Source organism: Pseudophryne corroboree, chromosome 1 (genome assembly GCF_028390025.1).
Source record: "Pseudophryne corroboree isolate aPseCor3 chromosome 1, aPseCor3.hap2, whole genome shotgun sequence".
NCBI lineage: Eukaryota > Metazoa > Chordata > Amphibia > Anura > Myobatrachidae > Pseudophryne > Pseudophryne corroboree.
In genome coordinates, this window is record NC_086444.1 from 665737170 (window position 1) to 665763509 (window position 26340).

Sequence of the window (26340 nt, forward strand, 5' to 3'; positions counted from 1 at the left end):
GGGCCGTAATGAATAGGTCGGAACCCCTTCTGGCCTAAAACTGTCGGAAGCTGCAGTCTTTCCGACAAGACGGCAGCTTCCGACATTTATTAATATACCCACACTCCAGAATTAGAAGGAGTTGGGAGTGGTTTGATGATCACACAGATGTGTCTTATACCTGTATTGCAAAAAAAAAATTGTTTGACATAGGTATTTCATTTTACCCCACACATTTGGACACATGCTTACGCTGCACCATTTATGAGGGACACTTGTCATCGTAACTTTAGTGTTTAGCTATGTCTGGTGCGCCAAGCTGAGCAGCGCAGCAACATTTACTTTAAATAGGTCTCTTATTCGCAAGTAGATGCAGCAAAAAAACTCAGTCTATACCAGAGATGCCGGACTGTGACTTTAACCACACAGGAATTACTTCTAAACATGTACAAATGGAACTTGGCATGAAAAAAGCTGTGGCTGCTGCATCTTAGCACTTCTTATACAAATTCACACACAGATGTACAAGTGTCACTTGTACATTCACACACAGATGTACATGTATCACTTTTGCAAATTAATCAGTGCAATATTGTAAAGCGGTTTTGTCGTAATGCCCCTAAGCCGCACATTTGAGAGAGACACTTGGCGCAAGCAGAGTTTCATGGGACCTGGCGCACAGGGAAGGGCTGTTTGGCTCATCTGCGGCAACAGTGTATAAGGATACATCTGTATTTTACCATATGTGGGAGGCATGAAATCATCACTCTCTGTACACTGACATGTTATTCACTGCTTGTGCCTTTACTAACAGAATAGGGGTGGAATGTACTAAGCTTACCCCTGGCGCTAAATCCCCTCCTACCGCTCCGGGCACTTCTCCATGCTTACATCCCCCTCCCCTGCCGCCCGGCGCTCGACATGTATGCTAATATCACAAAGATCTGGCCACTGAACACTAAAAAGACAAGTGACCAGATTGCTGTGTGTGATCCCCTTTATTCTACTCAAATATTTACAATATATACCATCAATTTCTGATACAAGAACTAGAGTGCACAGCAGATCAAATTACAATAAACTGGACGATCTAAAAATCTTAGAAAAGATTAAAGAAATAAAATTATTAGATTCCCCAAGTCTTATCCACTGGCAGTCTAAAGGTGTGTACACACGGTGAGATCTTTTCTTCCGATTCTGTATATAGTCAGAATCGGAAGAAAAGATAGTGCAGATCGCAAGGTGACAGTCACCTTGCGATCCCGATCCGATGCGCGGCCCCGCGCGGTCGGCATCAGCAGAAAAAATAGACTGTGCAGGCAAGTCAATCCTGACTATCTCTATAGAAGAGATAGTCAAGATTGACACTTAGCCAAAATCGCACAGTACCAGGATCGCAAGCACACTCATTATGTGCTTGCGATACTGGCTAAGTGCCGACCCGGCCCCCCGTCGCACAGTGAGAATCGGTTAAGTACGAATCTCACCGTGTGTACACACTCTAAATTAAATAAAATTTAAAAAATAAGGAAACCCTCAAATAAAAGAAATGTAAAAAATAAAAAAATTATCTAAAGTGCGTCCATGAAAGTATCATTTTGTTTTTAATATTTTTGAGGATCACAGAAACAGTGCCAGTCCTGAGTACACAGGTTTTAAGTAATTCATACTTTTACAGTGTTTTCGGTTTTCTAATGCTGGGTACATATTAAACGGCTGTACACACTGCACAATGCAGGGGATGAAGGCACACTGGGGCAGATGTATTATATCAGTGATAAGTGGAAAGTGATAACGCACAAGCCATTCATTACGGGTTCGAAAAATGACAGTGAGGAGATGATTGGCTGGTGCGTTATCACCTTCCACTTATCACTGTATTATCACTTCTCCAGGCTTAATACATCTGCCCCAATGTATCGTTGGCCACCACATTTAAAATGCATGCCGTCGTTCCCTGGGTTGTCCCAGTGGCCATGCAGCATGCCTGACAGGAAGACCCAGGGAGCGCGCAATAGCAGGTATACACTGAGCGGTGTGGCTTAAGAAACAGACATTGATTCTATTAAACCCACCTGCCTGAGGGAAGCCAATGGCTGGGGCAAATCCTGCAGCACCTGCATAAGGAGAGGAAATTATACCTGGAGCACCTGAAAAGGCAAAAAAAACAACAACAATAAAACTAGTGAGAAATAGCTAATCACAAAGATTCCACTTTCATTGAACACTTGAACTAAACATCTTAAAAGAACTTCAGCATGCACCTGCAAAGTGGTCATGTCACAAATGGTACCGCAATGTTTCCAGCTGTACCTCCTGGTAAACCTACACACAGATGCAGACGCACCAGGAGACTGTGCTGATTAATTTGATATGCAACACTTGTACATCTGTGTGTGACAGAGTCTAGAAATCTATATAGGAAGTGCTACAAGAATGTGCTCAATATACAGACTCAGTCACACACAATATACATGTGTCGCATATCAAAATAATCAGCACAATATCCTGGATAATCCTACTTGGAGCACATGCCTTATTCTAGAAGAATTTTGCATTATCAGGACAAAGAAATCTGCTTATAAAAGTTCCCTATTTCTGAAATTGTGACCATTTCTACATCTAAAGTAGTTGGAGATTATGAGATAAATCATATTTTATAAGGATAATATTCTCTGACACAACCAGCCGGGTGAGAATGCCACAAGTGTGTTTTACTAATGATACCTAGATTTGTGCTGTTTCATGAGATTTATGTGAATATATCTATTTTAAAGGATTTTATGTATAAATACTGTGCAATAAAGTCTATTAAAATTGACCTCTTGTGGTAATTACTATACTGTATCTACAGTCACCATCCATATTTTTTTTCCATTGCAGTTGTTGGTGGGATAGTAGTAGATTTCGTTTTTATAGTTATTTTATAAAAAAAAAAACAGACATCCCCTTTTCTATTCTATTACATATATTCTGTGACCAATTGCAAACTAGTATACTACATGTAACTCTAAAGAGCTATTTAGTTATTAATTTAATTTGTTTAAAACTCTCTACCCCCTACCCCAAAACAAAAAAATAATAGTAAAAAAAAAAAAAAAAAAAAAACATTTATTGCCTGGTGTTCAGGCACATGTTGTGTCAGTTAAACAGCGTTGCGGCCTGGTTGTGCAGATTGAGGGGGAGATGTCCTAAGCAGTGAAAAGAGTGGAAAAGTGAGTCAGTGGAGAAGTTGCCCATAGCAACCAATCAGCTGCTCTGTATAATTTATAATATGCAAATTATAAATGTTACTTTTCACCGCTTAGTACATCTCCACCTTAAAACGTAGTATGAACAACCGGTAAAGTGACCTCTAGGCACTCTGTACTCTAAATGGGTGTAAGTAAACTGAGCACTGAAGAGCCTCAGTAACAATATGCAAATCAGGGAATAAAATGTACCTAATCTCTACATTATATAAACTCACCCAATTTGGAGCTACAATCTTACATCGCACTGCAGTATAAAAGGCCAAGGGGTATATGCAATTAGCTGCAAATCGCGGCAATTTTTCGCCCGTTTTTTAATTCGACACAATTCGACCGTCGAATTCCGGCAAGTGGGTGCCGGAATTCAACATATTCAATAAAAAACGGATTCGACAGTCCCGCTGTCGAAAAACGGCAGATTTGACGGATTTTGATCCGATTTTTAAAAAAACAGTAAAAAACCCGAAAAAAAATTGCGTGCGGTCCCCCCTCCAAAGCATAACCAGCCTCGGGCTCTTCGAGCCGGTCCTGGTTCTAAAAATCCGGGGGGGAAAATGACAGGGGATCCCCCGTATTTTTAAAACCAGCACCGGGCTCTGCGCCTGGTGCTGGTGCAAAAAATACGGGGGACAAAAAGAGTAGGGGTCCCCCGTATTTTTTACACCAGCATCGGGCTCCACTAGCTGGACAGATAATGCCACAGCCGGGGGTCACTTTTATACAGCGCCGTGCGGCCGTGGCATTAAATATCCAACTAGTCACCCCTGGCCGGGGTACCCTGGGGGAGAGGGGACCCCTTCAATCAAGGGGTCCCCCCCCCAGCCACCCAAGGGCCAGGGGTGAAGCCCGAGGCTGTCCCCCCCATCCAAGGGCTGCGGATGGGGGGCTGATAGCCTTGAGAAAATTGAACGAATATTATTTTTTCCAGTAGTACTACAAGTCCCAGCAAGCCTCCCCCGCAAGCTGGTACTTTAAGAACCACAAGTACCAGCATGCGGGAGAAAAACGGGCCCGCTGGTACCTGTAGTTCTACTGGGAAAAAAAATACCCAAATAAAAACAGGACACGCACACCGTGACAGTAAAACTTTATTTCACACATGTCGACACATACATACTTACCTATGTTCACACGCCGACCTCTGTCCACTTGTCCAAGTAGAATCCACGTGTACCTGTGAATAAAATTATACTCACCTGATCCAGTGTCCAGATTATAATCCACGTACTTGGCAAAAAAAAAAACGAACACCCGGACCAAACGGACTGAAAGGGGTCCCATGTTTACACATGGGACCCCTTTCCACGAATGCCGGGACCCCACGTGACTGCTGTCACAGAAAGGTCCCTTCAGCCAATCAGGAAGCGCTACTTCGTGGCACTCACCTGATTGGCTGTATGCGCGTCTGTTGGCAGACAGCGCATCGCACAGCTCCCTCCATTAGTTTCAATGGTGGGAACTTTGCCGTCAGCGGTGGGGTTACCCGCGGTCAGCGGCTGATCGCGGGTGACCTCACCGCTGACCGCAAAGTTCCCACCATTGAATATAATGGAGAGGCTTTGCGATGCGCTGTCTGACAGCTCAGACGCGCATAGCCAATCAGCAGAGTGCCAGGACGTTGTGCTCGCTGATTGGCTGAAGAGACCTTTCTGTGACAGCAGTCACGTGGGGTCTCTGCATTCGGGGGGAAAGGGGTCCCATGTGTAAACATGGGACCCCTTTCAGTCCGTTTGGTCCGGGTGTTCTTTTTTTTTTTTGCCAAATATGTGGATTATAATCTGGACACTGGATCAGGTGAGTATAATTTTATTCACAGGTACATGTGGATTCTACTTGGACAAGTGGACAGAGGTCGGCGTGTGAACATAGGCAAGTATGTATGTGTCGACATGTGTCGGTCGGTACCAGCGGGCCCGTTTTTCTCCCGCATGCTGGTACTTGTGGTTCTCCAAGTACCAGCTTGCGGGGAGGCTTGCTGGGACTCGTAGTACTACTGGAAAAAACAATATTCTTTCAATTTTCTCAAGGCTATCAGCCCCCCATCCGCAGCCCTTGGATGGGGGGGGGGGGGACAGCCTCGGGCTTCACCCCTGGCCCTTGGGTGGCTAGGGGGGGGGACCCCTTGATTGAAGGGGTCCCCACTCCCCCAGGGTACCCCGGCCAGGGGTGACTAGTTGGATATTTAATGCCACGGCCGCAGGGCGCTGTATAAAAGTGACCCCCGGCTGTGGCATTATCTGTCCAGCTAGTGGAGCCCGATGCTGGTGTAAAAAATACGGGGGACCCCTACTCTTTTTGTCCCCCGTATTTTTTGCACCAGCACCAGAGCCCGGTGCTGGTTTTAAAAATACGGGGGATCCCCTGTCATTTTTCCCCCCGGATTTTTAGAACCAGGACCGGCTCGAAGAGCCCGAGGCTGGTTATGCTTAGGAGGGGGGACCCCACGCAATTTTTTTTCTGATTTTTACCATTCCATTTAAAAAAAAATATATATATATATTTTTTTTTTAAATATATAAATAATACTTGTGCCTCCAAAATAGACAAACCAAGTACCTAATCCCTTCTAATATAAATAGATATGCTATTACCAATATAAAAAAAACGTTTTTAAAATTTTTTATTAGATTCCGCCACCAAAGTGTGGCGGATTGAAAATGACGAATTTACGGTCTAAAAGCACTGTTGTCGAATTTCCAAACTTCAATTGAATATACTTTTGGCGAATTTCCGCATTTGTACCATTGCAGAAATGTCGAATTTGACAAATGTCGAATTTCAAAAAGTCGAATTTGGAAAGTCCGTTTTTTTGACGGAAAGTACTGAATTGCATTGTCGATTTTTTTTTTTTTGGCCAAAATGTCCCGTTTTTCGACATTTTCGGGAATTCGACTGCAATTGCATATACCCCCAAATCTGCTAAAATTAGAGTTGGAGGTCAGCCAATGAGCACTTATGTGACAGTGTTAAAAAAAGCATTTTCAAGAATTTGTGAACTGCAAAATAATTCTTAGAAACCAGGAACTTCTATGAAAAGCAGAATTAATTAAACCTCACAAATTGACAATACACAGCGTAGTGCAAGAGCAATCTGGAAGCAACCAGGACTGCTAGCCTGTTAAACAAGACCCCGTAGGCATATGATGGGATAATAAGCCCTGGGAGAGGATATGCATCATAATGAGCTGTTTTGCATAACGTTAGTATTCACTAAAGAAACAAAATTAATGCAAGTGTTTAACATTTCCATATGAAAGTCAGTAGAAGCTGGCATCCTGGCAGAATGATATGTGCACAATAGGATAATATAAACCTGCCAAAAAACTATCTAACAAGGTTTAACAGTACACTAGAGCCCCACACATTTCATTAAGAATGCAGAATTGGATAAATAGACACTTTAGTATCTTCATAATTATGTAAAAAGAAAAACACTTGAATGACTCCATGGTCTCCTTTATTGTATGATGCCCAGGACACTTCTGTCATCCTGATGATGACTGGCAAACATGTAATAATTTCCATGACAAAGAAATAACTGAAACTAAACAGACTGAATAACAGGAAGAAGAAGAAAAAAACAATTGATAAATGACCATAGCAATTAAATTTTTAAGCATTATATTGGTAGATATATTTGGCACAACTATTAATTGATGTAACAGGAGCAAAACAAATTCAAAACAAAAGTTCAACATTGCAAGCAATAAAACTAATGGGCCCTACACACCCGCCGCCGAGCTGCCCGACGGCGGATACGGCCGACGAGCGACCCGGTGGCAGTAACGGGGGGAGTGAAGTTTCTTCACTCCCCCCGTCACCCGGCTGCATTGAAGTGCAGGCAAATATGGACGAGATCGTCCATACTGGCCTGCATGCACAGCCGACGGGAGACCAGCAATGAACGAGCGCGGGGCCGCGCATCGTTCATCGCTGGAGTCTCCACACTGAAAGATATGAACGAGTTCTCGTTCATTTATGAACGAGATCGTTCATATCTTTCAAAAAATCGGCCAGTGTGTAGGGCCTATAAGTCGGACACAAAAAAAAAGGTAAAGAAAAAACAGACACTAAAAAACAAACACAAAAGCACAGTTCATATTCCAGCATCACATTAAATGTAGTGCAGAGGGGAAAATATACTGTAGGAAGATATGAAATCACACAGAAAAGGATGGGTGCATGCGGATGTGAGGGAAAATAGCCAAGATTAGACAATACAGCGAGAACCATGATAAGCAAGGGAGGACAAAAGAGGACAAGATTATATGTATATATATGTATATATATATGTATGCATATGTATGTATATATGTATATATATAGTGCTCCCAGCTCCGGCACTCCCCAGGTGAATCAAAAAGATACTTTGCCAGGTGCCCTCCAACACTTAGTCATCCAGGCTAGGTGCTTATCATATATTTCTCCAACGGCGGCACTCCGGACTTGTAAAAATTATATTATAATAAGAATTTACTTACCGATAATTCTATTTCTCGTAGTCCGTAGTGGATGCTGGGGACTCCGTAAGGACCATGGGGAATAGCGGCTCCGCAGGAGACTGGGCACATCTAAAGAAAGCTTTAGGACTATCTGGTGTGCACTGGCTCCTCCCCCTATGACCCTCCTCCAAGCCTCAGTTAGGATACTGTGCCCGGACGAGCGTACACAATAAGGAAGGATTTTGAATCCCGGGTAAGACTCATACCAGCCACACCAATCACACTGTACAACTTGTGATCTGAACCCAGTTAACAGCATGATAACAGAGGAGCCTCTAGAAAAGATGGCTCACTACAGCAATAACCCGATTTTTTGGTAACAATAACTATGTACCAGTATTGCAGACAATCCGCACTTGGGATGGGCGCCCAGCATCCACTACGGACTACGAGAAATAGAATTATCGGTAAGTAAATTCTTATTTTCTCTAACGTCCTAAGTGGATGCTGGGGACTCCGTAAGGACCATGGGGATTATACCAAAGCTCCCAAACGGGCGGGAGAGTGCGGATGACTCTGCAGCACCAATTGAGAGAACTCCAGGTCCTCCTCAGCCAGGGTATCAATTTTGTAGAATTTTACAAACGTATTTGCTCCTGACCAAGTAGCTGCTCGGCAAAGTTGTAAAGCCGAGACCCCTCGGGCAGCCGCCCAAGATGAGCCCACCTTCCTTGTGGAGTGGGCATTTACAGATTTTTGGCTGTGGCAGGCCTGCCACAGAATGTTCAAGCTGAATTGTACTACACATCCAACGAGCAATAGTCTGCTTAGAAGCAGGAGCACCCAGCTTGTTGGGTGCATACAGGATAAACAGCGAGTCAGATTTTCTGACTCCAGCCGTCCTGGAAACATATATTTTCAGGGCCCTGACAACGTCTAGCAACTTGGAGTCCTCCAAGTCCCTAGTAGCCGCAGGCACCACAATAGGTTGGTTCAGGTGAAACGCTGAAACCACCTTAGGGAGAAACTGAGGACGAGTCCTCAATTCCGCCCTGTCCGAATGGAAAATCAGATAAGGGCTTTTACAGGATAAAGCCGCCAATTCTGACACTCGCCTGGCCCAGGCCAGGGCCAACAGCATGACCACTTTCCATGTGAGATATGTTAACTCCACAGATTTAAGTGGTTCAAACCAATGTGACTTTTGGAACCCAAAAAAACTACATTGAGATCCCAAAGTGCCACTGGAGGCACAAAAGGAGGCTGTATATGCAGTACCCCTTTTACAAACGTCTGAACTTCAGGGACTGAAGCTAGTTCTTTTTGGAAGAAAATTGACAGGGCCGAAATTTGAACCTTAATGGACCCCAATTTCAGGCCCATAGACACTCCTGTTTGCAGGAAATGTAGGAATCGACCCAGTTGAATTTCCTCCGTCGGGCCTTACTGGCCTCGCACCACGCAACATATTTTCGCCAAATGCGGTGATAATGTTTTGCGGTTACATCCTTCCTGGCTTTGATCAGGATAGGGATGACTTCATCCGGAATGCCTTTTTTTCTTCAGGATCCGGCGTTCAACCGCCATGCCGTCAAACGCAGCCGCGGTAAGTCTTGGAACAGACAGGGTCCTTGTTGGAGCAGGTCCCTTCTTAGAGGTAGAGGCCACGGATCCTCCGTGAGCATCTCTTGAAGTTCCGGTTACCAAGTCCTTCTTGGCCAATCCGGAGCCACGAATATAGTGCTTACTCCTCTCCATCTTATCAATCTCAGTACCTTGGGTATGAGAGGCAGAGGAGGGAACACATACCCTGACTGGTACACCCACGGTGTTACCAGAGCGTCTACAGCTATTGCCTGAGGGTCCCTTGACCTGTCGCAATACCTGTCGAGTTTTTCCCAACGGTTTATAATCATGTGGAAGACTTCTGGGTGAAGTCCCCACTCTCCCGGGTGGAGGTCGTGCTGAGGAAGTCTGCTTCCCAGTTGTCCACTCCCGGAATGAATACTGCTGACAGTGCTATCACATGATTTTCCGCCCAGCGAAGAATCCTTGCAGCTTCTGTCATTGCCCTCCTGCTTCTTGTGCCACCCTGTCTGTTTACGTGGGTGACTGCCGTGATGTTGTCCGAATGGATCAACTCCGAGTGACCTTGAAGCAGAGGACTTGCTAAGCTTAGAGCATTGTAAATGGCCCTTAGCTTCAGGATATTTATGTGAAGTGATGTCTCCAGGCTTGACCATAAGCCCTGGATATTCCTTCCCTGTGTGTGACTGCTCCCCAGCCTCGCAGGCTGGCATCCGTGGTCACCAGGACCCAGTCCTGAATGCCGAATCTGCGGCCCTCTAGAAGATGAGCACTCTGCAACCACCACAGGAGGGACACCCTTGTCCTTGGTGACAGGGTTATCCGCTGATGCATCTGAAGATGCGACCCGGACCATTTGTCCAGCAGGTCCCACTGGAAAGTTCTTGCGTGGAATCTGCCGAATGGGATTGCTTCGTAGGAAGCCACCATTTTACCCAGAACCCTTGTGCATTGATGCACTGAGACTTGGCTCGGTTTTAGGAGGTTCCTGACTAGCTCGGATAACTCCCTGTCTTTCCCCTCCGGGAGAAACACCTTTTTCTGGACTGTGTCCAGGATCATCCCTAGGAACCGAAGACAAGTCGTCGGAACCAGCTGCGATTTTGGAATATTGAGAATCCAATCGTGCTGCCGCAACACTACCTGAGATAGTGCTACACCGACCTCCAACTGTTCCCTGGATCTTACCCTTATCAGGGAATCGTCCAAGTAAGGGATAACTAAAATTCCCTTCCTTCGAAGGAATATCATCATTTCGGCCATTACCTTGGTAAAGACCCGGGGTGCCGTGGACCATCCATACGGCAGCGTCTGAACTGATAGTGACAGTTCTGTACCATAAACCTGAGGTACCCTTGGTGAGAAGGGTAAATTTTGACATGAAGGTAAGCATCCTTGATGTCCCGAGACATTATGTAGTCCCCTTCTTCCAGGTTGGCAATCACTGCTCTGAGTGACTCAATCTTGAATTTGAACCTCTGTATGTAAGTGTTCAAAGATTTTAGATTTAGAATCGGTCTCACCGAGCCATCCGGCTTCGGTACCACAACAGTGTGGAATAATACCCCGTTCCCTGTTGCAGGAGGGGTACCTTGATTATCACCTGCTGGGAATACAGCTTGTGAATGGCTTCCAAAACTGTCTCCCTGTCAGAAGGAGACATCGGTAAAGCCGACTTTAGGAAAACGGCGAGGGGGAGACGTCTCGAATTCTAATTTGTACCCCTGAGATATCACCTGAAGGATCCAGGGGTCTACTTGCGAGTGAGCCCACTGCGCGCTGAAATTCATTGAGACGGGCCCCCCACCGTGCCTGATTCTGCTTGTAAAGCCCCAGCGTCATACTGAGGGCTTGGCAGAGGCGGGAGAGGGTTTCTGTTCCTGGGAACTGGCTGATTTCTGCAGCCTTTTTCCTCTCCCTCTGTCACGGGGCAGAAATGAGGAACATTTTGCCCGCTTGTCCACGAAAAGACTGTGCCTGATAATACGGCGTCTTCTCATGTTGAGAGGCGACCTGGGGTACAAACGTGGATTTCCCAGCTGTTGCCGTGGCCACCAGGTCTGAAAGACCGACCCCAAATAACTCCTCCCCTTATTAAGGCAATACTTCCAAATGCCGTTTGGAATACGCATCACCTGACCACTGACGTGTCCATAACCCTCTACTGGTAGAAATGGACAACGCACTTAGACTTGATGCCAGTCGGCAAATATTCCGCTGTGCATCACGCATATATAGAAATGCATCTTTTAAATGCTCTATAGGCAAAAATATACTGTCCCTATCTAGGGTATCAATATTTTCAGTCAGGGAATCCGACCACGCCAACCCAGCACTGCACATCCAGGCTGAGGCGATTGCTGGTCGCAGTATAACACCAGTATGTGTGTAAATACATTTTAGGATACCCTCCTGCTTTCTATCAGCAGGATCCTTAAGGGCGGCCATCTCAGGAGAGGGTAGAGCCCTTACAAGCGTGTGAGCGCTTTATCCACCCTAGGGGGTGTTTCCCAACGCACCCTAACCTCTGGCGGGAAAGGATATAATGCCAATAACATTTTAGAAATTATCAGTTGTTATCGGGGGAAAACCACGCATCATCACACACCTCATTTAATTTCTCAGATTCAGGAAAACTACAGGTAGTTTTTCCTCACCGAACATAATACCCCTTTTTGGTGGTACTCGTATTATCAGAAATGTGTAAAACATTTTTCATTGCCTCAATCATGTAACGTGTGGCCCTACTGGAAGTCACATTTGTCTCTTCACCGTCGACACTGGAGTCAGTATCCGTGTCGGCGTCTATATCTGCCATCTGAGGTAACGGGCGCTTTAGAGCCCCTGACGGCCTATGAGACGTCTGGACAGGCACAAGCTGAGTAGCCGGCTGTCTCATGTCAACCACTGTCTTTTATACAGAGCTGACACTGTCACGTAATTCCTTCCAACAGTTCATCCACTCAGGTGTCGACCCCCTAGGGGGTGACATCACTATTACAGGCAATCTGCTCCGTCTCCACATCATTTTTCTCCTCATACATGTCGACACAAACGTACCGACATACAGCACACACACAGGGAATGCTCTGATAGAGGACAGGACCCCACTAGCCCTTTGGGGAGACAGAGGGAGAGTTTGCCAGCACACACCAAAGCGCTATATATATACAGGGATAACCTTATATAAGTGTTTTTCCCCTTATAGCTGCTGTATTGTTAATACTGCGCATAATTAGTGCCCCCCTCTCTTTTTTAACCCTTTCTGTAGTGTAGTGACTGCAGGGGAGAGCCAGGGGAGCTTCCCTCCAACTGAGCTGTGAGGGAAAATGGCGCCAGTGTGCTGAGGAGATAGGCTCCGCCCCTTTTTCGCGGACTTTTCTCCTGCTTTTTTATGGATTCTGGCAGGGGTTAAAATTCATCCATATAGCCCTGGGGGCTATATGTGATGTATTTTCGCCAGCCAAGGTGTTTTTATTGCTGCTCAGGGCGCCCCCCCCTAGCGCCCTGCACCCTCAGTGACCGAAGTGTGAAGTGTGCTGAGGAGCAATGGCGCACAGCTGCAGTGCTGTGCGCTACCTTGGTGAAGACAGGATGTCTTCTGCCGCCGATTTTCCGGACCTCTTCTGTCTTCTGGCTCTGTAAGGGGGCCGGCGGCGCGGCTCTGGGACCCATCCATGGCTGGGCCTGTGATCGTCCCTCTGGAGCTAATGTCCAGTAGCCTAAGAAGCCCAATCCACTCTGCACGCAGGTGAGTTCGCTTCTTCTCCCCTTAGTCCCTCGATGCAGTGAGCCTGTTGCCAGCAGGTCTCACTGAAAATAAAAAACCTAAACTAAAACTTTCACTAAGAAGCTCAGGAGAGCCCCTAGTGTGCACCCTTCTCGTTCGGGCACAGAGATCTAACTGAGGCTTGGAGGAGGGTCATAGGGGGAGGAGCCAGTGCACACCAGATAGTCCTAAAGCTTTCTTTAGATGTGCCCAGTCTCCTGCGGAGCCGCTATTCCCCATGGTCCTTACGGAGTCCCCAGCATCCACTTAGGACGTTAGAGAAATATATATATATATATATATATATATATATATATATATATATATACACATACACACATATATTTTATATACAGGTTCAGTATCCCATATCCAAATATTCCGAAATACGGAATATTCCGAAATACGGACTTTTTAGAGTGAGAGTGAGATAATGAAACCTTTGTTTTTTGATGGCTCAATGTACACAAACTTTGTTTAATACACAAAGTTATTAAAAATATTGTATTAAATGACCTTCAGGCTGTGTGTATAAGGTGTATATGAAACATAAATGAATTGTGTGAATGTACACACACTTTGTTTAATGCACAAAGTTATAAAAAATATTGGCTAAAATTACCTTCAGGCTGTGTGTATAAGGTGTATATGAAACATAAATGCATTCTGTGCTTAGATTTAGGTCCCATCACCATGATATCTCATTACGGTATGCAATTATTCCAAAATACGGAAAAATCCCATATCCAAAATACCTCTGGTCCCAAGCATTTTGGATAAGGGATACTCAACCTGTATATATATATATATATATATATATATATATACACACACATACATACACACACATATATATATATATATATATATATACACACAATGGATCCAGCAACGGCTGCACTCAGCAGGACTGGATACAAGAATTTCAATAAAAGCCCTTTATGCCATTGTTGGATCCATAGTAGTGAGGCTGGCTCAGTCTCTAGGAACGCACCGCAGCGAGACATCTATGCCTATGCGAGTGCCAGGTTGAAGTACATACATACATTATACATACATACATTATATATATATATATATATATATATATATACACACACACATATATATATACATACATACATACACACATATTGACTGAACTAAGTTGATACAATGGTAATGAATTAGTGTGTGTTATAGAATAAATAAAAACAAAACATACATGTACAGTATATGTATATGTATTAGTAGGAAATGGTCTTATAATATTTGTGTAAGATTACGGACAATATTACAGTTTATAGATGAAGTTACAGAATTGTATTTCTGGACCCTACTAAGCGGTACTTCCGGTTTTCTCCCTGCATTAAGCATGTAGACAACTTTCTCCTGAAGTAGTGAATAGGAGGGTACTAATAAAGGCATGGCATTTACAATCATTCTTGTTCATTAACCATCAAAATTGTTCCAGATTTTAGACTTTCACCTCAATAGTTTGATATTAGGAACAAAGTTGTTGTAATTAATAATAACACATCTTTAGGGGGGAATTCAGTTAGCAGCAGTAATTTACCACAGGCTTATTGATCCCCCCGGGGCTAATCAGTTAATGGGGCTTTCTTTTCGGGTCAGAGTAGAGCTGAAAAGAAAATCACAGATAAATAGCCTGTTATAGGGTACCACGCAAAAAAAGGGCTGTAATTGAATAGCACATGGCATTAAAGCACGTGACTACCACCTTTTGTTATGCCCGTAAATTACCGGATCTAACTAAATTCCCCCCTTAGACTACAGAAAGGATGGGGAGCCCTGAAAACAATTTGACATCAAAACAGGAAAGCTAGTCAGCTTACTGATACTGTAAATATTAATATCAATTCTGGCTACAACTGGAAGGGGCTGCACAGTGTGCTGCGCTATTTTGTACCTTACAAAAGTTTGTTATCTCCATGGTTAAAATATACAGAGAGAGACGTTAAAATATGGTAATTGGCCTGTACAACAGGACAAAACTTCTAGCAGTTTAAGTATAATCTTTATATTCATTCACACATTGCATTTTGAGGCTGAAGTCAGAGACTCAATTATGTTACAAATGACAAGCTGGTCTTGTTGAAGAAAAATATTATGTTTTCCAACATTTAAATGTTTCCAGTTTTTAAGGAGTTTTTTGATCCAGACTAAAGCCTGGATTAAATAGTGTTTGTTTACATGAAGATACAGTTGGGGTGAAAAAGTTTACAATTCTTACCAAAAGCTGCTGCCATTGTGGCATCAAGGGACGGCTGTCCATCTCCAGTAGGCAGGTCAAGTCGTGTGAAATCTCGACTCTTGTCATTGTTATACTTGACATTAAGGCTTGTCAACTTGGAGAATTCAATGCGTAGAGTGCAGCACGCATTGTAAATATTTTGCCCATCTAGAGCCTAAAACAAACAATAAAAAAGTAACATTGTAAGTATTAGTTTAAAATTTATTTAAATCAATTTAAAAAAAAAAACATAATCGTGATACAATGCATTAGAAGTACACCAAGTTACAAAATGTGCTATGGAAGGCTTAATCTTCCCTTGATCTTGGTAAAAAGATAAGGGAAAGCTTTCCATTCACGGAGTTGACCATACTCAATTCTGGAGTATAGTTTGTTTAGTTTGTGCATCCAAGACTACCCATGCATCTGGTAAAAGTAATTTTATCTAGTGTAGACAAGTCAAGGCTACTGGATAGAAAATATTTAAATGGGTACCTAAATCATCCTTTTGTTCCAAATAACTTGGTTTTAGAGTCACTACAATGAAAAGTAACACCACTATTGTTCAGTATAAATAGAAATAAATAATGGTTCTGGTAATAAGTCTCCTATTTGGACAAAATCTTTACATATTAATTTTTTTTTATATAAAAAAGGCAAGCATGTCCTTTTTTATATTCCATTTTAGAATTTGTAAGCAAGCAATGCTAAGGAGTCAGGAGCTTCCGTGAAACTATTTCATACAAGCCAAGCACTAGTTTAATGGTGTCTGCATCATCTCCAGTTCATGTTCTTTTGTTCCTACACCCTCAGGCATAAAAGAGTATAACAAAATAATGAATAAAAAAATGAAAACAAAAATAACCTACCACACACACACACACACACACACACACACACAAACAAAAGGAGGAAGCAAAAATTTAATACTCTTAACAACAATCACAAATGTGTTTTCCAGCATTCTAGCAACTGTTGTAGCGTGATACGTAAATGTGTCATGGTTATTAGTAATTGAAAACATATGTCTGCGTGATAAGAGCCAGGTTGGCTGTGACTAGAATATTAGACTACAGAGGTAAATGGTTTCACATTAGAACCAAAATTAGGAATTCTGCAGTTGTAGTCCATTCAATGCTATTTCTCAATATTGCATTTTTAAGAACTAAACATACATTCACTTTATAACATTGGCATTTCTATAATGGGTGCAATGGGTGCATTGCACAGGGGCCCTTGGGTCCAGGGGGGCCCCCACACCGCACCCATTTTAATACTTACCTTTCTGGAGTCCAGTGCCGGGAGCTGTGATCGCACCGGAAATCGCAGCCAAAATGGCCGCCGCGCATGCGTGGTAGCCAAATTGGTCTCCGGATCATGGCGGGCACCATGTTTCCGGAGACCTGCGCATGCCGGAGTCTACAGCGCCGTGCAGAGGAGGGGCCCACCCGGAGGTGCACACGGGCCCCCTCCTCTGTAGAAACGCCCCTGCTTTAGAATATATTAACTTTTAGGTTTTAAAAACAGAGGTGACCAGCATTCTGGAGCAATTTCTATAGTGCAGCTCAAAAGTTAACATGATTTTTTAGATTCTGTATACTGAGCTATGACACCATAGTATTAAGATTTATTCCACAATGTGACTGCTGAAAATGTAAGTATGATGCTAGATCCAAGCAGCAAATGCAATTATTTCATTGCAATGGCTGATTTACGGCTTTAGATAATGCATACACTTAGGGGGTAATTCCAAGTTGATCGCAGCAGGAAATTTTTTAGCAATTTAGCAAAACCATGTGCACTGCAGGAGGGGGCAGATATAACATGTGCAGAGAGAGTTAGGTGTGGGTGTGGTGTGTTCAATCTGCAATCTAATTTGCAGTGTAAAAATAAAGCAGCCAGTATTGACCCTGCACAGATATAAAATAACCCACCCAAATCTAACTCTCTCTGCAAATGTTATATCTGCCTCCCCTGCAGTGCACATGGTTTTGCCCAATTGCTAACTTTCTTGCTGCTGCGAGCAACTCAGAATTACCCCCTTAATTCTTAACTATACGGTTCTTCTGCAAGCCCTGCTGAGATGGAGCATCTTCTCCTAATGTGAAAAACTCTGGTGCAATGTTATAAATATAAAATGCTTTTTCAAATTAGTCAGCATGTTATCTTTACTTTATAAAAATCTTAATAGAAGTATTAATAAAACAAAGTACAGCTATAAAAACAAAACAAAAAGTAGTCCTTAGTATTTGTCCGCATGCAGTGGTTAGCCTTTAGCAAGCTTCTGCAGATCTGTACCTTCCTGAATTTGAGGTTGCGCACCAAGGGGTAGACTTTGCCATAACCAAGGATTGAAAACCATTCATTTCCATAGTGAAGGCTACTGTTACCCCCGAGGTGTTATTTTAATGAGAATCAGGGCCCATGAATAGGAAAAAGCACGAAATGGGTAAAGAAATATGGGAGAAAGGAGATATCAATAGGCTACTGAAATACAGTAATTGCCACAGTACATGTACAAGGGACTTGAAACCCAACCTCTGCAAAAAAAAAAAAAAGGGTCAAGATTATGTTATGGATCGCTGGATATTGGGCATCGTGTAACCTAGGGGTGGGCAACATGCGGCCCGCGGGCCGGATGCGGCCCGCGAACCGATCCTGCTTGGCCCGCTGTCCCCCACCAGTGTGCAATGACAAGCGGCCCGACTGGCTGAGCCGCTTGTCATTGTGCTATAGCAGCTCCGAGAGACGCGGCGCCGCTGAGGAAATCCCGGTCACGTCACAGGGGCTGCTGACCGGGATTTCCTTTCCGACCTCTTAGGTGCTGGGCAGCGCAGGGGGCGGAGCCATCTCAAGAAGAGTGTGCCTGTGCAGCAACAGCGGATCTCTCCAGCGGGCAGCGGGAGCTGAGCTCTGATAAAGTCACCATCACTCTCTCTGCCGCCCGCGTCTTGCCGCTCACCTCTCACCCCCAGCCACTCACCATTTGCCGGTCGCTGCTCACCACTCACTACTCGCCACCCGCCGCTCACCTCTCACCGCCTGCTGGCCGCCGCTCACCGCTCACCACCCTCCACACGCCAGCCATCATGCAGAACAGAGAGATTTGGTACAGTTGCCACTCCTGAGTTACCAACTACAGTACCTGGACCCACTCAGTGGAGAGGGATCTGGAGAACAAACAGTCAACTGTGATCGGTTCAAGGCTGCTTATTTGTTGAAAAGGAAACATACGGTACATATTAATATGACTGCCGACACCTTGCTGGTGTTTTCTCAGCTTTTATTTATGATTTTCTTACATTTATTTCCAAAGGTTTAGGGTTCTATTTAAAAAAGAAATGCAAAATAATAAGAATTTACTTACCGATAATTCTATTTCTCGGAGTCCGTAGTGGATGCTGGGGTTCCTGAAAGGACCATGGGGAATAGCGGCTCCGCAGGAGACAGGGCACAAAAAGTAAAGCTTTAGGATCAGGTGGTGTGCACTGGCTCCTCCCCCTATGACCCTCCTCCAAGCCTCAGTTAGGTACTGTGCCCGGACGAGCGTACACAATAAGGAAGGATTTATGAATCCCGGGTAAGACTCATACCAGCCACACCAATCACACTGTACAACCTGTGATCTGAACCCAGTTAACAGTATGATAACAGCGGAGCCTCTGAAAAGATGGCTCACAACAATAATAACCCGATTTTTGTAACTATGTACAAGTAATGCAGATAATCCGCACTTGGGATGGGCGCCCAGCATCCACTACGGACTCCGAGAAATAGAATTATCGGTAAGTAAATTCTTATTTTCTCTATCGTCCTAGTGGATGCTGGGGTTCCTGAAAGGACCATGGGGATTATACCAAAGCTCCCAAACGGGCGGGAGAGTGCGGATGACTCTGCAGCACCGAATGAAAGAACTCCAGGTCCTCCTTAGCCAGGGTATCAAATTTGTAGGATTTTACAAACGTGTTTGCCCCTGACTAAATAGCCGCTCGGCAAAGTTGTAAAGCCGAGACCCCTCGGGCAGCCGCCCAAGATGAGCCCACCTTCCTTGTGGAATGGGCATTTACATATTTTGGCTGTGGCAGGCCTGCCACAGAATGTGCAAGCTGAATTGTATTACACATCCAACTAGCAAAAGTCTGCTTAAAAGCAAGAGCACCCAGTTTGTTGGGTGCATACAGGATAACAGCAAGTCAGTTTTCCTGACTCCAGCCGTCCTGGAACCTATATTTTCAGGGCCCTGACCTCATCTAGCAACTTGGAGTCCTCCAAGTCCCTAGTAGGCGCAAGACACCACAATAAGCTGGTTCAGGTGAAACACTGACACCACCTTAGGGAGAGAACTGGGGACGAGTCCGCAGCTCTGCCCTGTCCGAATGGACAAACAGATATGGGCTTTTTTGAGAAAAAAACCACCAATTTGACACTCGCCTGGTCCAGGCCAGGTCCAAGAGCATGTTCACTTTTCATGTGAGATGCTTCAATCCACAGATTTGACTGGTTTTAAACCAATGTGTTTTGAGGAATCCCAGAACTACGTTGAGATCCCACAGTGCCACTGGAGGCACAAAAGGGGGTTGTATATGCAATACTCCCTTGACAAACTTCTGGACTTCAGGAACTGAAGCCAATTCTTTCTGGAAGAAAAATCGACAGGGCCGAAATTTGAACCTTAATGGACCCCAATTTGAGGCCCATAGACACTCCTGTTTGCAAGAAATGCAGGAATCGACCGAGTTGAAATTTCTTCGTGGGGCCTTCCTGGCCTCACACCACGCAACATATTTTCGCCACATGTGGTGATAATGTTGTGCGGTCACCTCCTTTCTGGCTTTGACCAGGGTAGGAATGACCTCTTCCTGAATGCCTTTTCCCTTAGGATCCGGCGTTCCACCGCCATGCCGTCAAACGCAGCTGCGGTAAGTCTTGGAACAGACATGGTACTTGCTGAAACAAGTCCCTTCTTAGCGGCAGAGGCCATAAGTCCTCTGTGAGCATCTCTTGAAGTTCCGGGTACCAAGTCCTTCTTGGCCAATCCGGAGCCATGAGTATAGTTCTTACTCCTCTACGTCTTATAATTCTCAGTACCGTAGGTATGAAAAGCAGAGGATGGAACACATACACCGACTGGTACACCCACGGTGTTACCAGAACGTCCACAGCTATTGCCTGAGGGTCTCTTAACCTGGCGCAATACCTGTCCCGTTTTTTGTTCAGACGGGACGCCATCATGTCCACCTTTGGTAATTCCCAACGGTTTACAATTATGTGGAAAACTTCCCCATGAAGTTCCCACTCTGCCGGGTGGAGGTCGTGCCTACTGAGGAAGTCTGCTTCCCAGTTTCCATTCCCGGAATGAAACACTGCTGACAGTGTTATCACATGATTTTCCGCCCAGCGAAAAGTCCTTGCAGTTTTTGCCACTGCCCTCCTGCTTCTTGTGCCGCCCTGTCTATTTACGTGGGCGACTGCCGTGATGTTTTATCCCACTGGATCAATACCGGCTGACCTTGAAGCAGAGGTCTTGCTAAGCTTAGAGCATTATAAATTTACCCTTAGCTATATTTATGTGGAGAAAAATCTCCAGACTTGATCACACTCCCTGGAAATTTTTTCCTTGTGTGACTGCTCCCCAGCCTCTCGGGCTGGCCTCCGTGGTCACCAACATCCAAAACTGAATGCCGAATCTGCGGCCCTCTAGAAGATGAGCACTCTGTAACCACCACAGGAGAGACACCCTTGTCCTTGGATATAGGGTTATCCGCTGATGCATCTGAAGATGCGATCCGGACCATTTGTCCAGCAGATCCCACTGAAAAGTTCTTGCATGAAATCTGCCGACTGGAATTGCTTCGAAGGAAGTCACCATTTTTTTACCATGGCCCTTGTGCAATGATGCACTGATTTTAGGAGGTTCCTGACTAGCTCGGATAACTCCCTGGCTTTCTCTTCCGGGAGAAACACCTTTTTCTGGACTGTGTCCAGAATCATCCCTAAGCACAGGAGACTTGTTGTCGGGATCAGCTGCGATTTTGGAATATTTAGAATCCACTCCTGCTGTTGTAACAGTATCCGAGATAGTGCTACTCCGACCTCCAACTGTTCCCTGGACTTTGCCCTTATCAGGAGATCGTCCAAGTAAGGGATAATTAAGACGCCTTTTCTTCGAAGAAGAACCATCATTTCGGCCATTACCTTGGTAAAGACCCGGGGTGCCGTAGACAATCCAAACGGCAGCGTCTGAAACTGATAGTGACAGTTCTGTACCACGAACCTGAGGTACCCTTAGTGATAAGGGCAAATTTTGGACATGGAGGTAAGCATCCCTGATGTCTCGGGACACCAGATAGTCCCCTTCTTCCCGGTTCGTTATCACTGCTCTGAGTGACTCCATCTTGATTTGAACCTTTGTAAGTGTTCAAATTTTTTTAGATTTAGAATAGGTCTCACCTAGCCTTCTGGCTTCAGTACCACAATATAGTGTGGAATAATACCCCCTTTTCTTGTTGTAGGAGGGGTAATTTAATTATCACCTGCTGGGAATACAGCTCGTGAATTTTTTCCCATACTGCCTCCTTGTCGGAGGGAGACCTTGGTAAAGCAGACTTCAGGAGCCTGCGCAGGGGAAACGTCTCGACATTCCAAACTGTACCCCTGGGATACTACTTGTAGGATCCAGGGGTCCTGTACGGTCTCAGCGTCATGCTGAGAGCTTGTCAGAAGCGGTGGAACGCTTCTGTTCCTGGGAATGGGCTGCCTGCTGCAGTCTTCTTCCCTTTCCTCTATCCCTGGGCAGATATGACTCTTATAGGGACGAAAGGACTGAAGCTGAAAAGACGGTGTCTTTTTCTGCAGAGATGTGACTTAGGGTAAAAACGGTGGATTTTCCAGCAGTTGCCGTGGCCACCAGGTCCGATGGACCGACCCCAAATAACTCCTCTTCCTTTATACGGCAATACACCTTTGTGCCGTTTGGAATCTGCATCACCTGACCACTGTCGTGTCCATAAACATCTTCTGGCAGATATGGACATCGCACTTACTCTTGATGCCAGAGTGCAAATATCCCTCTGTGCATCTCGCATATATAGAAATACATCCTTTAAATGCTCTATAGTCAATAAAATACTGTCCCTGTCAAGGGTATCAATATTTTTAGTCAGGGAATCCGACCAAGCCACCCCAGCTCTGCACATCCAGGCTGAGGCGATCGCTGGTCGCAGTATAACACCAGTATGTGTGTATATACTTTTTATGATATTTTTCCAGCCTCCTGTCAGCTGGCTCCTTGAGGACGGCCCTATCTATAGACGGTACCGCCACTTGTTCTGATAAGCGTGTGAGCGCCTTATCCACCCTAAGGGGTGTTTCCCAACGCGCCCTAACTTCTGGCGGGAAAGGGTATACCGCCCATATTTTCTATCGGGGGGAACCCACGCATCATCACACACTTCATTTAATTTATCTGATTCAGGAAAAACTACGGTAGTTTTTTCACATCCCACATAATACCCTCTTTTGTGGTACTTGTAGTATCAGAAATATGTAACACCTCCTTCATTGCCCTTAACGTGTGGCCCTAATAAGGAATACGTTTGTTTATTCACCGTCGACACTGGATTCAGTGTCCCTGTCTGTGTCTGTGTCGACCGACTAAAGTAAACGGGCGTTTTAAAAACCCCTGGCGGTGTTTTTGAGACGTCTGGACCGTACTAATTGTTTGTCGGCCGTCTCATGTCGTCAACCGACCTTGGCGCGTGTTGACATTATCACGTAATTCCCTAAATAAGCCATCCATTCCGGTGTCGACTCCCTAGAGAGTGACATCACCATTACAGGCAATTGCTCCGCCTCCTCACCAACATCGTCCTCATACATGTCGACACACACGTACCGACACACAGCACACACACAGGGAATGCTCTGATAGAGGACAGGACCCACTAGCCCTTTGGAGAGACAGAGGGAGAGTTTGCCAGCACACACCAAAAACGCTATAATTATATAGGGACAACCTTATATAAGTGTTTTCCCTTATAGCATCTTTTTTATATATTTCTAACGCCAAATTAGTGCCCCCCCCTCTCTGTTTTAACCCTGTTTCTGTAGTGCAGTGCAGGGGAGAGCCTGGGAGCCTTCCCTCCAGCCTTTCTGTGAGGGAAAATGGCGCTGTGTGCTGAGGAGATAGGCCCCGCCCCTTTTTCGGCGGCCTCGTCTCCCGCTCTTAACGGATTCTGGCAGGGGTTAAATATCTCCATATAGCCCCCGGAGGCTATATGTGAGGTATTTTTAGCCAAAAAAGGTTTTCATTTGCCTCCCAGGGCGCCCCCCTCCCAGCGCCCTGCACCCTCAGTGACTGCCGTGTGAAGTGTGCTGAGAGGAAAATAGCGCACAGCTGCAGTGCTGTGCGCTACCTTAAGAAGACTGAGGAGTCTTCTGCCGCCGATTCTGGACCTCTTCTCGTTTCAGCATCTGCAAGGGGGCCGGCGGCGAGGCTCCGGTGACCATCCAGGCTGTACCTGTGATCGTCCCTCTGGAGCTAATGTCCAGTAGCCAAGAAGCCAATCCATCCTGCACGCAGGTGAGTTCACTTCTTCTCCCCTAAGTCCCTCGTTGCAGTGATCCTGTTGCCAGCAGGACTCACTGTAAAATAAAAAAACCTAAGCTAAACTTTTCTAAGCAGCTCTTTAGGAGAGCCACCTAGATTGCACCCTTCTCGGCCGGGCACAAAAATCTAACTGAGGCTTGGAGGAGGGTCATAGGGGGAGGAGCCAGTGCACACCACCTGATCCTAAAGCTTTACTTTTTGTGCCCTGTCTCCTGCGGAGCCGCTATTCCCCATGGTCCTTTCAGGAACCCCAGCATCCACTAGGACGATAGAGAAACTTATTTTTATTTTTGCCGTTAAGGTCTGTACTGTGGTGTGCCGTGTATAAGCAACTGTACTGTGGTATAAGCGGCTCTACTGGGTTGTAACGTGTATAAGTAGCTCCACCCCCTCAGATTACACTGAGCATCCCAACAACAGGCGTGCAGTTTACAGTGCAGCATGACCAGTGAACACCCCCTCCCCCTGATGGAGCGTGAGCCGCAGGCAATACTGCCAGATCCCCCTGCTGCAGCAGCCTCCGGAGTTTACAGTGAGCTGCGGGCTGTAATACCCGACCCCCCCTTCCCATCTCCATGCCGCCACTGCAGTTTAAAGCCGTCCTCCCGATCTTGAGCTTGTGACCCGCAGGCTGTAACGCCCGATCCCCCCCGCAGCCGCAGGAGTTTACTGTGAGGCTGAGCCGCAATGCCTGGGCCCACTCCCGTCTCACTGCCAGCGCAGCATCTTAAAGTCCAACCCACCCCAAAGCTTACAGTGACCTGCGGGCTGTAATGCCCCCCCCCCCCCGCCCCCACTCCTCCCTGCCACTGCCATAACTTAAAGTCTACCCCCAAAGCTGACAGAGAGCCGTGGCTGTAACACCCGATTCTCCCCCTCCCCTCCCCTCTCCCCCTCCCCTCAAAGTAGTGTGTAAAAGAAGGACTCTGCCTGCCGTAATGTGTAAAAGGGGGCTCTGCCTGCCGTAATGTGTAAAAGGGGGCTCTGCCTGCCGTAATGTGTAAAAGGGGGCTCTGTCTGCCGTAATGTGTAAAAGGGGGCTCTGTCTGCCGTAATGTGTAAAAGGGGGCTCTGCCTGCCGTAATGTGTAAAAGAGGGCTCTACCTGGCGAAATGTGTGATAGGGGCTCTACCTATAGTAATGTGTGTAAGTGGCACTACTGTGCAGCGTAATTTGAATAATAGAGACTATTGTGCAGCCTAATATGAATCTGTATTATTTTGTGGCCACGCCCCTTCCCCATGAAGCCACACCCCTATATGTTTGGCGCATGCCTATGGCGGCCCTCGAGTACTCATTGGAAAGTGTTAAGTGGCCCCTCAGCTGAAATAATTGCCCATTCCTGGTGTAACCCTTTATGCTTATTAAGTGTATTTCTTTTAAATACCAGCATGGTGACCTGTGAATGTACCTTGATGGGTAATGTCCCGCTGCATGGGTAATTATCTGTCTGAGAAGATGCCAGGATAAGGGGAAGCTCACAGCAAACAGACAGATAATAGTAAACTTAAGGGATCTTATATAATCCGGGCTTGCCATTCTCACTAAAAAGAGGTTGACCTGGGGAATGTCAAGACTTGTTTGAATATTCAATTCAGACTACTGGCGTAAAAACATAACATCCATCCTTATGCCAGAGGTGCCAAAACCAGGGCAAGCTTTCGGAATATGGTAGAATACATTTGCACGGATATAAAATACTATAGAATATAAACTCAAGTGCAGTTGCAATACCAGATAACCAAATGAAGAGACTATTTTTCCTTTGTACAGTATAAAACATGAAAAGTATAGAGTTCCCAAGGGCCACTCTGTAACTGAGCATGCAATGGCATGTTTATAGGCATCGAAACAGGAGACAGTTTTTGCATTGCTTTCCCATAGCAGTGATGAATGTAGAATTAATATTGTGAACACTGCTCTGCATTTTATTATTCCCTATACATAATACATTTTTTGATACATCATCAAATATTAAGATACTTTTTTTTTTTTTAAATGTATGCATTTTTGTAACTTTTCCTGACGCTGGATTTAAAATCATAACAATTTTGTTTACAGAAATATATATATATATATATATATATATATATATATTTATTAATCTTAGTCCCACCTTTCAATGGGCTAAAATGTACTTGTATTATACAACATACCATATATCACACCCAAACCTTCTCAACAACAAGAAGAGCTAATAAAGCCATCAATGGTTTAGCAAACAGACTCTTTGCTGCAAACTAAGATTTTGTACCGATTCCAAGAATATTCAGCGATCTGTTCATTGTATTTACATAATGAACAAACTCAAAGAAAATACAATTATTTTTCATGAGGCTATCTCTTTAACAGAAATTAAACGATTTCTAACATAGAAAGATCTGAAACTGGCCCTTCAGTATATGTTATGCCATACTATACTTCCAGCATTGAGTGTGTTTAATGTTGTTTGTTAAGAGGTTCCAAAGTTG

At 45.0% G+C, this 26340-nt stretch overlaps 1 protein-coding gene across 13 annotated transcripts in view; it reads right to left on the minus strand.

Moving 5' to 3' along the window:
* The window catches only part of PTBP3 (polypyrimidine tract binding protein 3), a 415749-nt gene that overhangs the window by 48693 nt on the left and 340716 nt on the right, over positions 1–26340 (minus strand). For all 13 annotated transcript variants that reach the window (XM_063914711.1, XM_063914705.1, XM_063914702.1 and 10 more), the window contains 2 exons: positions 15262–15436; positions 2055–2129 (listed from right to left, as the gene is read on the minus strand). In XM_063914711.1, the coding sequence (XP_063770781.1) occupies positions 2055–2129; positions 15262–15436 (250 nt within the window). The remainder of the gene's footprint in view (positions 1–2054; positions 2130–15261; positions 15437–26340) is intronic.